This window comes from Pseudophryne corroboree, chromosome 8 (assembly GCF_028390025.1).
Source record: "Pseudophryne corroboree isolate aPseCor3 chromosome 8, aPseCor3.hap2, whole genome shotgun sequence".
Lineage (NCBI taxonomy): Eukaryota > Metazoa > Chordata > Amphibia > Anura > Myobatrachidae > Pseudophryne > Pseudophryne corroboree.
Genome location: NC_086451.1, coordinates 363,627,866 through 363,645,122, shown reverse-complemented (window position 1 = coordinate 363,645,122; position 17,257 = coordinate 363,627,866). Strand labels below are relative to the sequence as shown.

The following is a 17,257-nucleotide window of genomic DNA, read 5'->3' as shown; positions in this document are numbered from 1 at the left end:
CGGATTCACAGGGCTGGGCGGAGTCAACTGCATCTGCTGCAGGGAGCTACCCCATACCCAGTGCCAGCAGCAGTCAGGTACAAGACCCTACCTTACAGTATAGGCCTAGGGAGGTGAGGATGGCCACCAGTAGCAAAAGTACACCACGGCCACTGACACCTGCAGGGAGGGGAACAGCGCTGATGTGGAGGGTACTTGCAGGCAGCGAGTCGCCGCCCGCAGCTCCTCTCCCGCCTACACACCATACCTGCTGCCTGACATCCACACCCCAGGGAGAGGCCGCTAGCTCAGGCACCCCTATATCAGCATCTGCAGCATACAGACAAGGGCTGCCATGCTCAGCGGCAAGCGGTGCGGAGCATGTGCAGCAGAACAGCACCAGGGCGGGACCCGCACTGATTAACATTGCTTCTGGCCTGGAGCTCCCTCCGTCTGCAGCCTAAGGCCACGCGCCGCACCTCTCCGGGGAAACACCATGCCTGCCCGCCCACAGGGCTCCGGACGCTTACCCATGCTCCGCGATCACAGCAGCTGACGCTGCCAGGCAGGATGGAGGAATGACGCCCATCAGATGGGGCGGACAGTGTGCGGTGGAACAGCGCCAGGAAGGAATGCTGACCACGACCCATTGCTGCTGGGTCGGAGCTCCCTCCCTCTGCAGTCACCATCTCACAGCAGCAGCCAGGAGGTTAGTGGCCACCACGACCCGCACATCCTTATGTCACACATGAGAGCAAAGGTACACACACTGTGACATCACACCTGTACCCCACCCCTATATCTGCTAAGTACTCCTCATCACTATGCCCTGTCACCCTCATCCTGCTCTCTAACTGCCTGTCTGTGTACTGGCCTTCACCCCTCTTACACCATCAGCAACCCTCACTAACTACCACAGAGAATATGTGCACTGATATCTGCTGTAAAACCTACAGCGACACCCGCCCCTCCACCACCTGCAGCGCCCCTGGACCCCTCCCCATCCTTCGCAAACCTCCGCACCTGCCCCTCCACCACCTGTGGCACTCCCACCCACTGCGCCTTCGGACCCCCTACCCCACCCGCAGTGCCTCCCAAACCCCTCCCCCATCTGCAGCAGCCCCTCCCCCATCCGCAGCACCCCCGGATCCATCCCCTGCACCCCCACCCCTCCAGCAACCGCAACACCTTCGGACCCACTACCCCACCCGCAGCACCCACCCCACCACCACCCACTCCACCTGCGGACCCCCTACACCACCTGCTCCTCCACCACCTACAGCCCCTCCCGATCCACCGCACCCTCGCCCCCCTCCCTCCCTCCCCCACCCGCAGTGCCTCCAGGCCCCCTACCTCTTCCGCAACACCCGCACCCTTCTCCACCAGCAGCGCCTCCGGAACACCTCCCCCATCCGCAACAGCCCCTCCCCCGCCTCCCCCACCCACAGCACCCCCACCCCTCCCGCATCCCCTGACCCCCTCCCCCATCCGCTGAACCCCCTCCCCCACCCCTCCCCCATCCGCTGCACCCCCCACCCCTCCAGCAACCGCAACACCTTCAGACCCACTACCCCACCCTCAGCACCCACCCCTCCACCACCCACTGCACCTCCGGACCCCCTACACCACCCGCTCCTCCACCACCTGCAGCCCCTCCCCACCCACCGCACCCCCACCCGCAGCGCCTCCAGGACCCCTACCTCACCCGCAACACCTGCACCCTTCCCCACCTGCAGCGCCTCCGGAACCCCTCCCCCATCCACAACAGCCCCTCACCCGCCTCTCCCCCACCCACAGCACCTCACCTCTCCCACACTCCCGGACCACCTCCACCATCCGCTGCACCCCCGCACCCACCCCCTATCCCACCCGCACACACACCCCTCCACCACCTGCAGCACCTCCAGACCCCCTCCCCCATCCACCGCAAATCCGCGCACCTGTCCCTCCACCACCCGTGGCACCCCCACCCACTGCGCCTACGGACCCCACACCTCCACACACACGGACCCTCCCTCCTCTGGACCCCTAACCCCATTCACTGCACCCCCCCTCCCCCACCCGCAATGCCTCCACACCTCCTAACCACCCGCCACACCCTTCCCCACCCACAGTACCTCTGGAACCCCTCCCCCATCCAGCCCAGCATCTGCCCCTCCCCCACCTGCCCCTCCCCCACACACAACGCCCCCCCGGCCCCTTCCCCCGGCACCCACCCCTCCCCCACCCGCGGCGCCTCCAGACCCCCTATGCCACCCGCCCCTCCACCACCTGCAGCACCTCCGGACCCCCTCCCCCATCCGCCACACCCCGCATCTGGCTCTCCCCCGCCCGCTGCACCTTACCTGATCCCCTACCCCACCCACGCAGCAGGCCCTTCCCCATCCACATCGCCTCCACCATTTGCAACAGCCCCGCACCGCCACTCCCCCACCCACGGCACCCCCGCACCCACCCCTCCCCCACCCACCGCGCCCCCTGGACACCTCCCCCATCCACTGCACACCCGCACCCACCCCTTCCCCATCTGCAGCGCCTTTGGAACCCCTCCTCCATCCGCAACAGCCCCGCACCTGCCATCCCCCACCTGCAACACCCCAGCTCCTACCCCACCCACAGCGCCTTCATACCCCCTCCCCCATCCGCGGTCCCCACTCCCCAAACCCCTCCCCATTGCAAGGGACTACGCCCCCTTCACCATCGGACGCCCTTTCATTGTGCAATATTTAAACACTAACAAAACTAGGAATGCAGGTAATACTCCATATAATACATATATTGAACCCCAGAAAGGCGTGCAGGGGTTAAGGGGGCGTAGCCCCTTCCGACGGTGTGAAGAGCGCCCGTAGGGCACGATGAAGCACCTAGTTCCTAATCATAGTCCATGTGGATCGTAAAGTATGAAAAAGTTCAAAAAAATGAAAAAAAAATGTGAAAAACTCATGTCAACCTTTTTCCATGTCGACTTTTTTGCCTGTGTCGACCTATTTCTGGCGCCGACCTAAGGTGCGTCGACCAAGTGGTGTCGACCTGGAGTCCGGATACCGTTTAAAGTACTTGTGTGGTTGCTTTTCCTTAATTATATTTTTTCAGAAATGAAAATATACGGCGGGATGTAATGCCGCCTGAGTCCTGCGGCCGTGCAGAACGAAGGCCAAACTCGGATGTTTTTTAAAAGGGGCTATTACTTACAAGGCAAAACCATGCATTGTAAGTGATTGTCCCTTTGGAAAAACTCACAGTTTCGGCGGCATCCCACACGGCCGCCTGACTCGGGGCGGCATTACATCTCGCCGATAGTATAAACTATGTAGTAATTATTGTATTACCCTCCACAGGGGCATTTCTCATACCGTATACATTAATGCTTGCATTTGCTGGACTCCCCCTTTTCTTCCTGGAGTGTTCCATGGGACAATTTTCCAGTTTGGGACCAATTTCAGTATGGCGGGTCGTGCCAATTTTACAAGGTATCTGAACATTTGTAATATTGCTCTAGCATGTCCCTGTTTGAAACCACAATTTAACATACATTACAGTACCACCAAGTTGTAAAGCTTCAGCTATCATTTGGGATATTAATGACTAAAATCTCAAAAAATTATCTGTGTTTACTATTGATGTCCTGGTATTCCCTCTCTCATTGCATACCATAGAGGTGCTCCTCACAGCGGGTACTAATTTCTGTATGTATGAATGATCACAAAACAGCAGCAATTATTTACTTGTTCTTCTTTCTAGTTTTTCAAAACTTCTGAATTCTGCAAACTCTGGCTAAAACATGACATACTGTACCTGAGATTATAGCAGCCTCATTCCCTATTACAACATGATAGCATAGGATTAACATTAGCATTCTGATTAACACGATCTGTTCAGTGTCTCAGCAAGAACAATAGGCTTTATTGACATGAATCTGTTTGCTGTCATAGATTTGAATCTCTTCCTTGGTTTTTGTTTTCATTATAAGCATGAGGAAGTTGGCAAGACCAACATGCCACTGTCCTTTGATTTCTATAAACAGAGTAATCCTGAATGAGTGTACAAAACCCTTTCACAATCTAAATAACATTTAATTTAACCCATGTGTTGAAAAAGAAATGGAAAATCCTGAGATTATGTAGAGGCATCTGCCTTAGTTTACTGGTGACTACATAATACCTAATGCTGTACCTGCTGACTGTTTTAGTTGGGGAATCCAGACCACCTACACGTGCCGAGGGTCATTACAAGGGGGTATAGGCACTCTACGCTGGCATGAGAATGTCACATTAGTGAGTGTCACATCCCTGGGTGTACATCTAGTACTGTTGTAGTCCATTCCAGCCCCCTTCCGGTTGCATAAAAAATTAAATACTCCATATCGCATAAAAAGGCCCCATAAGTGCACAGCCATTTGCACCTGATGCTGGTACACCTTGCACTGAAGGGGCATCTGTCAGGTGAACATAACTTCCAACGTCAGTCAGGACAGCCCCCTCAAATCGTGCCTGTCTGGACTAACTTGGTATCACTAGAAAGTATGCTATAAGGTGATTTTAGGGGACACATACTAAGCAGTGATAAAAGTGGAGAAGTGAGCCAGTGGAGAAGTTGAGAAAGTTCGTGACTCTGCGCACCGAGTATACCTGTTCGGGCTAGCTGCAGCACTTAGGTGACTAACCTATAGACAGTAATTGGTGATTAAATGCTGCGCTCGGCCCTATTCGTTGTGTGGGTGTCTCCTATATATACTAGAGATGTGCACTTGAAATTTTTCGGGTTTTGTGTTTTGGTTTTGGGTTCGGTTCCGCTGCCGTGTTTTGGGTTCGACCGCGTTTTGGCAAAACCTCACCGAATTTTTTTTGTCGGATTCGGGTGTTTTTTGGATTCGGGTGTTTTTTTCAAAAAACACTAAAAAACAGCTTAAATCATAGAATTTGGGGGTCATTTTGATCCCAAAGTATTATTTACCTCAAAAACCATAATTTCCACTCATTTTCAGTCTATTCTGAACACCTCACACCTCACAATATTATTTTTAGTCCTAAAATTTGCACCGAGGTCGCTGGATGACTAAGCTAAGCGACCCTAGTGGCCGACACAAACACCTGGCCCATCTAGGAGTGGCACTGCAGTGTCACGCAGGATGGCCCTTCCAAAAAACACTCCCCAAACAGCACATGACGCAAAGAAGAAAAAAAGAGGCGCAATGAGGTAGCTGTGTGAGTAAGATAAGCGACCCTAGTGGCCGACACAAACACCTGGCCCATCTAGGAGTGGCACTGCAGTGGCACGCAGGATGGCCCTTCCAAAAAACACTCCCCAAACAGCACATGACGCAAAGAAGAAAAAAAGAGGCGTAATGAGGTAGCTGTGTGAGTAAGATAAGCGACCCTAGTGGCCGACACAAACACCTGGCCCATCTAGGAGTGGCACTGCAGTGGCACGCAGGATGGCCCTTCCAAAAAACACTCCCCAAACAGCACATGACGCAAAGAAAAATGAAAGAAAAAAGAGGTGCAAGATGGAATTGTCCTTGGGCCCTCCCACCCACCCTTATGTTGTATAAACAGGACATGCACACTTTAACCAACCCATCATTTCAGTGACAGGGTCTGCCACACGACTGTGACTGAAATGACGGGTTGGTTTGGACCCCCACCGTAAAAGAAGCAATTAATCTCTCCTTGCACAAACTGGCTCTACAGAGGCAAGATGTCCACCTCATCATCATCCTCCGATATATCACCGTGTACATCCCGCTCCTCACAGATTATCAATTCGTCCCCACTGGAATCCACCATCTCAGCTCCCTGTGTACTACTTTGTGGAGGCAATTGCTGCTGGTCAATGTCTCCACGGAGGAATTGATTATAATTCATTTTAATGAACATCATCTTCTCCACATTTTCTGGAAGTAACCTCGTACGCCGATTGCTGACAAGGTGAGCGGCGGCACTAAACACTCTTTCGGAGTACACACTTGTGGGAGGGCAACTTAGGTAGAATAAAGCCAGTTTGTGCAAGGGCCTCCAAATTGCCTCTTTTTCCTGCCAGTATAAGTACGGACTGTCTGACGTGCCTACTTGGATGCGGTCACTCATATAATCCTCCACCATTCTTTCAATGGGGAGAGAATCATATGTGACTGTGACAGTAGACGACATGTCCGTAATCGTTGTCAGGTCCTTCAGTCCGGACCAGATGTCAGCATCAGCAGTCGCTCCAGACTGCCCTGCATCACCGCCTTGCGGGTGGGCTCGGAATTCTGAGCCTTTTCCTCGCACCCCCAGTTGCGGGAGAATGTGAAGGAGGAGATGTTGACAGGTCGCGTTCCGCTTGACTTGACAATTTTGTCACCAGCAGGTCTTTGAACCCCAGCAGACTTGTGTCTGCCGGAAAGAGAGATCCAAGGTAGGTTTTAAATCTAGGATCGAGCACGGTGGCCAAAATGTAGTGCTCTGATTTCAACAGATTGACCACCCGTGAATCCTTGTTAAGCGAATTAAGGGCTCCATCCACAAGTCCCACATGCCTAGCGGAATCGCTCCCTTTTAGCTCCTCCTTCAATGCCTCCAGCTTCTTCTGCAAAAGCCTGATGAGGGGAATGACCTGACTCAGGCTGGCAGTGTCTGAACTGACTTCACGTGTGGCAAGTTCCAAAGGTTGCAGAACCTTGCACAACGTTGAAATCATTCTCCACTGCGCTTGAGACAGGTACATTCCACCTCCTATATCGTGCTCAATTGTATAGGCTTGAATGGCCTTTTGCTGCTCCTCCAACCTCTGAAGCATATATAGGGTTGAATTCCACCTCGTTACCACTTCTTGCTTCAGATGATGGCAGGGCAGGTTCAGGCGTTTTTGGTGGTGCTCCAGTCTTTTGTACGTGGTGCCTGTCCTCCGAAAGTGTCCCGCAATTCTTCTGGCCACCGACAGCATCTCTTGCACGCCCCTGTCGTTTTTTAAAAAATTCTGCACCACCAAATTCAAGGTATGTGCAAAACATGGGACGTGCTGGAATTTGCCCATATTTAATGCACACACAATATTGCTGGCGTTGTCCGATGCCACAAATCCACAGGAGAGTCCAATTGGGGTAAGCCATTCCGCGATGATCTTCCTCAGTTGCCGTAAGAGGTTTTCAGCTGTGTGCGTATTCTGGAAACCGGTGATACAAAGCGTAGCCTGCCTAGGAAAGAGTTGGCGTTTGCGAGATGCTGCTACTGGTGCCGCCGCTGCTGTTCTTGCGGCGGGCGTCCATACATCTACCCAGTGGGCTGTCACAGTCATATAGTCCTGACCCTGCCCTGCTCCACTTGTCCACATGTCCGTGGTTAAGTGGACATTGGGTACAACTGCATTTTTTAGGACACTGGTGAGTCTTTTTCTGACGTCCGTGTACATTCTCGGTATCGCCTGCCTAGAGAAGTGGAACCTAGATGGTATTTGGTAACGGGGGCACACTACCTCAAGAAATTGTCTAGTTCCCTGTGAACTAACGGCGGATACCAGACACACGTCTAACACCAACATAGTTGTCAAGGCCTCAGTTATCCGCTTTGCAACAGGATGACTGCTGTGATATTTCATCTTCCTCGCAAAGGACTGTTGGACAGTCAATTGCTTGGTGGAAGTAGTAAAAGTGGGCTTACGACTTCCCCTCTGGGATGACCATCGACTCCCAGCAGCAACAACAGCAGCGCCAGCAGCAGTAGGCGTTACACGCAAGGATGCATCGGAGGAATCCCAGGCAGGAGAGGACTCGTCAGAATTGCCAGTGACATGGCCTGCAGGACTATTGGCATTCCTGGGGAAGGAGGAAATTGACACTGAGGGAGTTGGTGGGGTGGTTTGCGTGAGCTTGGTTACAAGAGGAAGGGATTTACTGGTCAGTGGACTGCTTCCGCTGTCGCCCAAAGTTTTTGAACTTGTCACTGACTTATGATGAATGCGCTGCAGGTGACGTATAAGGGAGGATGTTCCGAGGTGGTTAACGTCCTTACCCCTACTTATTACAGCTTGACAAAGGCAACACACGGCTTGACAAATGTTGTCCGCATTTCTGGTGAAATACTTCCACACCGAAGAGCTGATTTTTTTTGTATTTTGACCAGGCATGTCAATGGCCCTATTCCTCCCACGGACAACAGGTGTCTCCCCGGGAGCCTGACTTAAACAAACCACCTCACCATCAGAATCCTCCTGGTCAATTTCCTCCCCAGCGCCAGCAACACCCATATCCTCCTCATCCTGGTGTACTTCAACACTGACATCTTCAATCTGACTATCAGGAACTGGACTGCGGGTGCTCCTTCCAGCACTTGCAGGGGGCGTGCAAATGGTGGAAGGCGCATGCTCTTCACGTCCAGTGTTGGGAAGGTCAGGCATCGCAACCGACACAATTGGACTCTCCTTGTGGATTTGGGATTTCGAAGAACGCACAGTTCTTTGCGGTGCTTTTGCCAGCTTGAGTCTTTTCAGTTTTCTAGCTAGAGGCTGAGTGCTTCCATCCTCATGTGAAGCTGAACCACTAGCCATGAACATAGGCCAGGGCCTCAGCCGTTCCTTGCCACTCCGTGTGGTAAATGGCATATTGGCAAGTTTACGCTTCTCCTCCGACAATTTTATTTTAGATTTTGGAGTCCTTTTTTTACTGATATTTGGTGTTTTGGATTTTACATGCTCTGTACTATGACATTAGGCATCGGCCTTGGCAGACGACGTTGCTGGCATTTCATCGTCTCGGCCATGACTAGTGGCAGCAGCTTCAGCACGAGGTGGAAGTGGATCTTGATCTTTCCCTAATTTTGGAACCTCAACATTTTTGTTCTCCATATTTTAATAGGCACAACTAAAAGGCACCTCAGGTAAACAATGGAGATGGATGGATACTAGTATACAATTATGGATGGACGAGCGACTGCCGACACAGAGGTAGCTACAGCCGTGGACTACCGTACTGTGTCTGCTGCTAATATAGACTGGATGATAATGAGATGAAATTAATATATATATATATATAATATCACTAGTACTGCAGCCGGACAGGTATATATATTTATTATGTAATGACTGATGACGGACCTGCTGGACACTGTCAGCTCAGCAGCACCGCAGACTGCTACAGTAAGCTACTATAGTAGTATGTATAAAGAAGAAGAAAGAAAAAAAAAACACGGGTAGGTGGTATACAATTATGGATGGACCAGCGACTGCCGACACAGAGGTAGCTACAGCCGTGGACTACCGTACTGTGTCTGCTGCTAATATAGACTGGATGATAATGAGATGAAATTAATATATATATATATATATATATATATATAATATCACTAGTACTGCAGCCGGACAGGTATTTATATTTATTATGTAATGACTGATGACGGACCTGCTGGACACTGTCAGCTCAGCAGCACCGCAGACTGCTACAGTAAGCTACTATAGTAGTATGTATCAAGAAGAAAGAAAAAAAAAAAACACGGGTAAGTGGTATACAATTATGGATGGACCAGCGACTGCCGACACAGAGGTAGCTACAGCCGTGGACTACCGTACTGTGTCTGCTGCTAATATAGACTGGATGATAATGAGATGAAATTAATATATATATATATAATATCACTAGTACTGCAGCCGGACAGGTATATATATTTATTATGTAATGACTGATGACGGACCTGCTGGACACTGTCAGCTCAGCAGCACCGCAGACTGCTACAGTAAGCTACTATAGTAGTATGTATCAAGAAGAAAGAAAAAAAAAAAAAAACACGGGTAGGTGGTATACAATTATGGATGGACCAGCGACTGCCGACACAGAGGTAGCTACAGCCGTGGACTACCGTACTGTGTCTGCTGCTAATATAGACTGGATGATAATGATATGAAATTAATATATATATATATATATATATATATATATAATATCACTAGTACTGCAGCCGGACAGGTATATATATTTATTATGTAATGACTGATGACGGACCTGCTGGACACTGTCAGCTCAGCAGCACCGCAGACTGCTACAGTAAGCTACTATAGTAGTATGTATAAAGAAGAAGAAAGAAAAAAAAAAAAAACACGGGTAGGTGGTATACAATTATGGATGGACCAGCGACTGCCGACACAGAGGTAGCTACAGCCGTGGACTACCATACTGTGTCTGCTGCTAATATAGACTGGATGATAATGAGATGAAATTAATATATATATATATATAATATCACTAGTACTGCAGCCGGACAGGTATATATATTTATTATGTAATGACTGATGACGGACCTGCTGGACACTGTCAGCCCAGCAGCACTGCAGACTGCTACAGTAAGCTACTATAGTAGTATGTATAAAGAAGAAGAAAGAAAAGAAAAAAAAACACGGGTAGGTGGTATACAATTATGGATGGACCAGCGACTGCCGACACAGAGGTAGCTACAGCCGTGGACTACCATACTGTGTCTGCTGCTAATATAGACTGGATGATAATGAGATGAAATTAATATATATATATATATATATATATATAATATCACTAGTACTGCAGCCGGACAGGTATATATATTTATTATGTAATGACTGATGACGGACCTGCTGGACACTGTCAGCTCAGCAGCACCGCAGACTGCTACAGTAAGCTACTATAGTAGTATGTATAAAGACGAAGAAAGAAAAAAAAAAAAAACACGGGTAGGTGGTAAACAATTATGGATGGACCAGCGACTGCCGACACAGAGGTAGCTACAGCCGTGGACTACCGTACTGTGTCTGCTGCTAATATAGACTGGATGATAATGAGATGAAATTAATATATATATATATATATATAATATCACTAGTACTGCAGCCGGACAGGTATATATATTTATTATGTAATGACTGATGACGGACCTGCTGGACACTGTCAGCTCAGCAGCACCGCAGACTGCTACAGTAAGCTACTATAGTAGTATGTATAAAGAAGAAGAAAGAAAAAAAAAAACACGGGAAAGGCCAGTACTCACTGGCCGATGTCAGAGAGATGTGTGCTGAGCGAACCGCTCAGCACACATCTCTCCCGGCGCTCAGCACAGCGCGATCTGTGCTGAGCGTGCAGGGGGAGACGGGGGGGGGCGCTCACTTCACCCAGCGGGTGAAGTGAGCGACCCGCTAGATTGGCCTGCATGCAGGCCAATCTAGCAGCAGCGATAGCGATGCGCGGGGCTGCGCATCGCTATCGCTGAGGGGGCTACACACGGAGCGATCGTGCTTAAAATCTAAGCAATCTAGTCAGATTGCTTAGATTTTAAGCAGCGATCGCTCCGTGAGTACCCCCCTATCGGTGGTATACAATTATGGATGGACCAGCGACTGCCGACACAGAGGTAGCTACAGCCGTGGACTACCGTACTGTGTCTGCTGCTAATATAGACTGGATGAGAATGAGATGAAATTAATATATATATATATATATATATATATAATATCACTAGTACTGCAGCCGGACAGGTATATATATTTATTATGTAATGACTGATGACGGACCTGCTGGACACTGTCAGCTCAGCAGCACCGCAGACTGCTACAGTAAGCTACTATAGTAGTATGTATAAAGAAGAAGAAAGAAAAAAAAAAACACGGGAAAGGCCAGTACTCACTGGCCGAAGTCAGAGAGATGTGTGCTGAGCGAACCGCTCAGCACACATCTCTCCCGGCGCTCAGCACAGCGCGATCTGTGCTGAGCGTGCAGGGGGAGATGGGGGGGGGGGGCGCTCACTTCACCCAGCGGGTGAAGTGAGCGACCCGCTAGATTGGCCTGCATGCAGGCCAATCTAGCAGCAGCGATAGCGATGCGCGGGGCTGCGCATCGCTATCGCTGAGGGGGCTACACACGGAGCGATCGTGCTTAAAATCTAAGCAATCTAGTCAGATTGCTTAGATTTTAAGCAGCGATCGCTCCGTGAGTACCCCCCTATCGGTGGTATACAATTATGGATGGACCAGCGACTGCCGACACAGAGGTAGCTACAGCCGTGGACTACCGTACTGTGTCTGCTGCTAATATAGACTGGATGATAATGAGATGAAATTAATATATATATATATATATATATATAATATCACTAGTACTGCAGCCGGACAGGTATATATATTTATTATGTAATGACTGATGACGGACCTGCTGGACACTGTCAGCTCAGCAGCACCGCAGACTGCTACAGTAAGCTACTATAGTAGTATGTATAAAGAAGAAGAAAGAAAAAAAAAAAAACACGGGTAGGTGGTAAACAATTATGGATGGACCAGCGACTGCCGACACAGAGGTAGCTACAGCCGTGGACTACCGTACTGTGTCTGCTGCTAATATAGACTGGATGATAATGAGATGAAATTAATATATATATATATATAATATCACTAGTACTGCAGCCGGACAGGTATATATATTTATTATGTAATGACTGATGACGGACCTGCTGGACACTGTCAGCTCAGCAGCACCGCAGACTGCTACAGTAAGCTACTATAGTAGTATGTATAAAGAAGAAGAAAGAAAAAAAAAAACACGGGAAAGGCCAGTACTCACTGGCCGAAGTCAGAGAGATGTGTGCTGAGCGAACCGCTCAGCACACATCTCTCCCGGCGCTCAGCACAGCGCGATCTGTGCTGAGCGTGCAGGGGGAGATGGGGGGGGGCGCTCACTTCACCCAGCGGGGTCTCCCCGGGTGCCTGACTTAAACAAACCACCTCACCATCAGAATCCTCCTGGTCAATTTCCTCCCCAGCGCCAGCAACACCCATATCCTCCTCATCCTGGTGTACTTCAACACTGACATCTTCAATCTGACTATCAGGAACTGGACTGCGGGTGCTCCTTCCAGCACTTGCAGGGGGCGTGCAAATGGTGGAAGGCGCATGCTCTTCACGTCCAGTGTTGGGAAGGTCAGGCATCGCAACCGACACAATTGGAGTCGGGCTCTCCTTGTGGATTTGGGATTTCGAAGAACGCACAGTTCTTTGCGGTGCTACTGCTTTTGCCAGCTTGAGTCTTTTCATTTTTCTAGCGAGAGGCTGAGTGCTTCCATCCTCATGTGAAACTGAACCACTAGCCATGAACATAGGCCAGGGCCTCAGCCGTTCCTTGCCACTCCGTGTGGTAAATGGCATATTGGCAAGTTTACGCTTCTCCTCCGACAATTTTATTTTAGGTTTTGGAGTCCTTTTTTTACTGATATTTGGTGTTTTGGATTTTACATGCTCTGTACTATGACATTGGGCATCGGCCTTGGCAGACGACGTTGCTGGCATTTCATCGTCTCGGCCATGACTAGTGGCAGCAGCTTCAGCACGAGGTGGAAGTGGATCTTGATCTTTCCCTAATTTTGGAACCTCAACATTTTTGTTCTCCATATTTTAATAGGCACAACTAAAAGGCACCTCAGGTAAACAATGGAGATGGATGGATACTAGTATACTTATGGATGGACTGCCGAGTGCCGACACAGAGGTAGCTACAGCCGTGGACTACCGTACTGTACTGTGTCTGCTGCTAATATAGACTGGTTGATAATGAGATGTAGTATGTATGTATAAAGAAGAAGAAAGAAAAAAAAAAAAAACACGGGTAGGTGGTATACAATTATGGATGGACCAGCGACTGCCGACACAGAGGTAGCTACAGCCGTGGACTACCGTACTGTGTCTGCTGCTAATATAGACTGGATGATAATGAGATGAAATTAATATATATATATATATATATAATATCACTAGTACTGCAGCCGGACAGGTATATATATTTATTATGTAATGACTGATGACGGACCTGCTGGACACTGTCAGCTCAGCAGCACTGCAGACTGCTACAGTAAGCTACTATAGTAGTATGTATAAAGAAGAAGAAAGAAAAAAAAAAAAACACGGGTAGGTGGTATACAATTATGGATGGACCAGCGACTGCCGACACAGAGGTAGCTACAGCCGTGGACTACCGTACTGTGTCTGCTGCTAATATAGACTGGATGATAATGAGATGAAATTAATATATATATATATATATATATATATATATATAATATCACTAGTACTGCAGCCGGACAGGTATATATATTTATTATGTAATGACTGATGACGGACCTGCTGGACACTGTCAGCTCAGCAGCACCGCAGACTGCTACAGTAAGCTACTATAGTAGTATGTATAAAGAAGAAGAAAGAAAAAAAAAAAAACACGGGTAGGTGGTATACAATTATGGATGGACCAGCGACTGCCGACACAGAGGTAGCTACAGCCGTGGACTACCGTACTGTGTCTGCTGCTAATATAGACTGGATGATAATGAGATGAAATTAATATATATATATATATATAATATCACTAGTACTGCAGCCGGACAGGTATATATATTTATTATGTAATGACTGATGACGGACCTGCTGGACACTGTCAGCTCAGCAGCACCGCAGACTGCTACAGTAAGCTACTATAGTAGTATGTATAAAGAAGAAGAAAGAAAAAAAAAAAAAAAACACGGGTAGGTGGTATACAATATTATATACAATTATATATATATATATATATATTAAACTGGTGGTGATTATTAAACTGGTGGTCAGGTCACTGGTCACACTATCAGCAACTTGCAAGTAGTACTCCTAAGCAGACAATCACAATATATATTATACTGGTGGTCAGTGTGGTCACAATGGCAGTGTGGCACTCTGGCAGCAAAAGTGTGCACTGTACGTTATATGTAGTACTCCTGAGTCCTGCTCTCAGACTCTAACTGCTCCCCACTGTCAGTGTCTCCCCCACAAGTCAGATATACATTATACAGTCACACTATCTATCTAACTATCACTTCAGCAAGTAGAAGTACTCCTCCTAATGCTCCCCAAAATTACTACTGTGTCTCTCTCTACTCTAGTCTCACTCTCTTCTTCTCTTCTCTATAAACGGAGAGGACGCCAGCCACGTCCTCTCCCTATGAATCTCAATGCACGTGTGAAAATGGCGGCGACGCGCGGCTCCTTATATAGAATCCGAGTCTCACGATAGAATCCGAGCCTCGCGAGAATCCGACAGCGGGATGATGACGTTCGGGCGCGCTTGGGTTAACCGAGCAAGGCGGGAAGATCCGAGTCGCTCGGACCCGTGTAAAAAAACATGAAGTTCGGGCGGGTTTGGTTTCCGAGGAACCGAACCCGCTCATCTCTAATATATACAATAGGAAAATGGCCAATGTGTAGAAATATGGACCTTGCACAATATAGGTAATAAATCTTTACTGATCAATTCAAAAAGTAATTAATGAGAAGGGAAACACAGTCTTGAATGTCCTTCGGACGGCGGCGTCCTGCTCGTCCGAGTAGCTACTTGCACTTAGGTATACCTTATGGGAGTAGTTCTTCACGGTGTTCGGTGGGTATCGACCGGGTGTGTGTTGGGAGCAATACCCTCCGGACTGGTCCACCCTATTGCAGCCCCGTTCCCCTGCAGGGCGCCGGTTCACCAGCGCTCCCTGGGTGATCGTGTGCTGTGTAAGCAGGGACCTGTCTCGGCAGGGAGTGTATCATGACAGCGGCTGTGTGCGACGCTCGCCGTGTTCCCCGCTGTACGGATAGGGTCTGTCAAACTACCCCCCCCCCTGGGACTAGTAAGGCTGCCTCGGCTCTGAACTCCGGCAGCGCATCGGTGTACGGACGCTCGCCGGATCTCAGTCAGCCTCTGTCATCTCAGTGGAGGCAAGAAACATCTGCACGGGGGATGAAGAACAGTCGCGGCTCAATGAACCGCTGACTACCTGTCACCGCCGATAATGGCCTCCCGTCACCGGCTTCTTGCTCTGGTGTCGCCTTGTAGTGTTTGTTAGCGGAGTTCTCGATCATGCGTTCTCAGCCTAGTGTCCTGTCTTTCTCCCGTGCACGGGTCCTGTACTTTGTCGAGGTGGTTTCCAATGTGTGTCTCTCCAATGCGTTTCAGCCCACTAGGGGCCTTCCTATGGGAGTCTTTGCATGTCCTCTCTGTGGGTGCTCTTTATAAAGGGTTTCATTTCAAATACCCCGCCTTCTGCAGGTCTCAAAGAGTGCATTTCCTATTGGTCCATCTAATTAAGTTCCTGGTTGGTCAGTGATGCTGTCAGTCTTGGGAGTTCTACCCTCCCATTGGTCCATCTGGTTCAGTCACTGATTGGTCCATGATACTGTCAATCTTAGGAATTCTAGCCTTCCATTTAAGGCTAAAACCTGGTTAGTTTGGTAAAGAACTACTCCCATAAGGTATACCTAAGTGCAAGTAGCTACTCGGACGAGCGGGACGCAGCCGTCCGAAGGACATTCAAGACTGTGTTTCCCTTAGTCTCTTTGGTCACTCACCAAGGGTCAGGTACCGCTCACATTACCGTGTTGACCAGGAGGTTAATATCACTTGTTGCGGGACATTATACTCTAATTTACTTTACTTTTAATTTATTTGCAGGATTAACTGCATTTAATCCTTATGTTACTTATATTTCTCATTTGTTTGGAAGATCTATGTCATTAATTGCTTTTTGAATTGATCAGTAAAGATTTATTACCTATATTGTGCAAGGTCCATATTTCTACACATTGGCCATTTTCCTATTGTATATATAGGAGACACCCACACAACGAATAGGGCCGAGCGCAGCATTTAATCACCAGTGGAGAAGTTGCTCATGGCACCCAATCAGCTGCTCTGTATATGTTTATAGTATGCAAATTATACATGTTACATCAATGCTGATTGGTTGCCATGGGCAACTTCTCCACTGGTCACTTCTCCACTTTTATCACTGCTCAGTAAATGTCCCCCTTTGTCTGTTATCGCCCTGGAGCTGTATTGTGCAAGAGATCCATTAAAGTTTCTAAAGAGGACACATTTGGATGTTGCACCTATCAACAAAATCCCTACAAGTTATCATTTTGCAGGCTGTGCTAGGTATATGATAGCCATAATCTAATCGGTTGCTATAAATAATGCCACCACTTGGAAGGTTTAATAAGTCTTCCCTGCTCCGGAACACTAACCAGAGGCATACAGTAGGGCTAAATTCACTAAGGGGAGGATTGTAAACCTCAGTGGTTTTGTCAGATTTGGCAGCACACTTTAGAATAGCATAGAACTGAAATGAATATCAAAACACCATTGATGTTTTAATTTAGACCATAGAAAGAATAGAGTGGAATAGAATCCCTGGATTTATGAAGCGGTGCTTTGGAAAGGGTGTGGTTCGTTTTATCGACAGTATCTAGATCGACAATGTTTAGGTCGACCACTATAGGTCGACAGTCACTA

At 48.6% G+C, this 17,257-nt stretch overlaps 1 protein-coding gene across 1 annotated transcript in view; it reads left to right on the top strand.

Moving 5' to 3' along the window:
* Window positions 1-17,257, top strand: part of LOC134949138 (sodium- and chloride-dependent neutral and basic amino acid transporter B(0+)-like) — a 131,082-nt gene that overhangs the window by 39,880 nt on the left and 73,945 nt on the right. Inside the window, exon 3 of the mRNA XM_063937546.1 lies at window positions 3,318-3,449. Within this exon, the coding sequence (XP_063793616.1) occupies window positions 3,318-3,449 (132 nt within the window). The remainder of the gene's footprint in view (window positions 1-3,317; window positions 3,450-17,257) is intronic.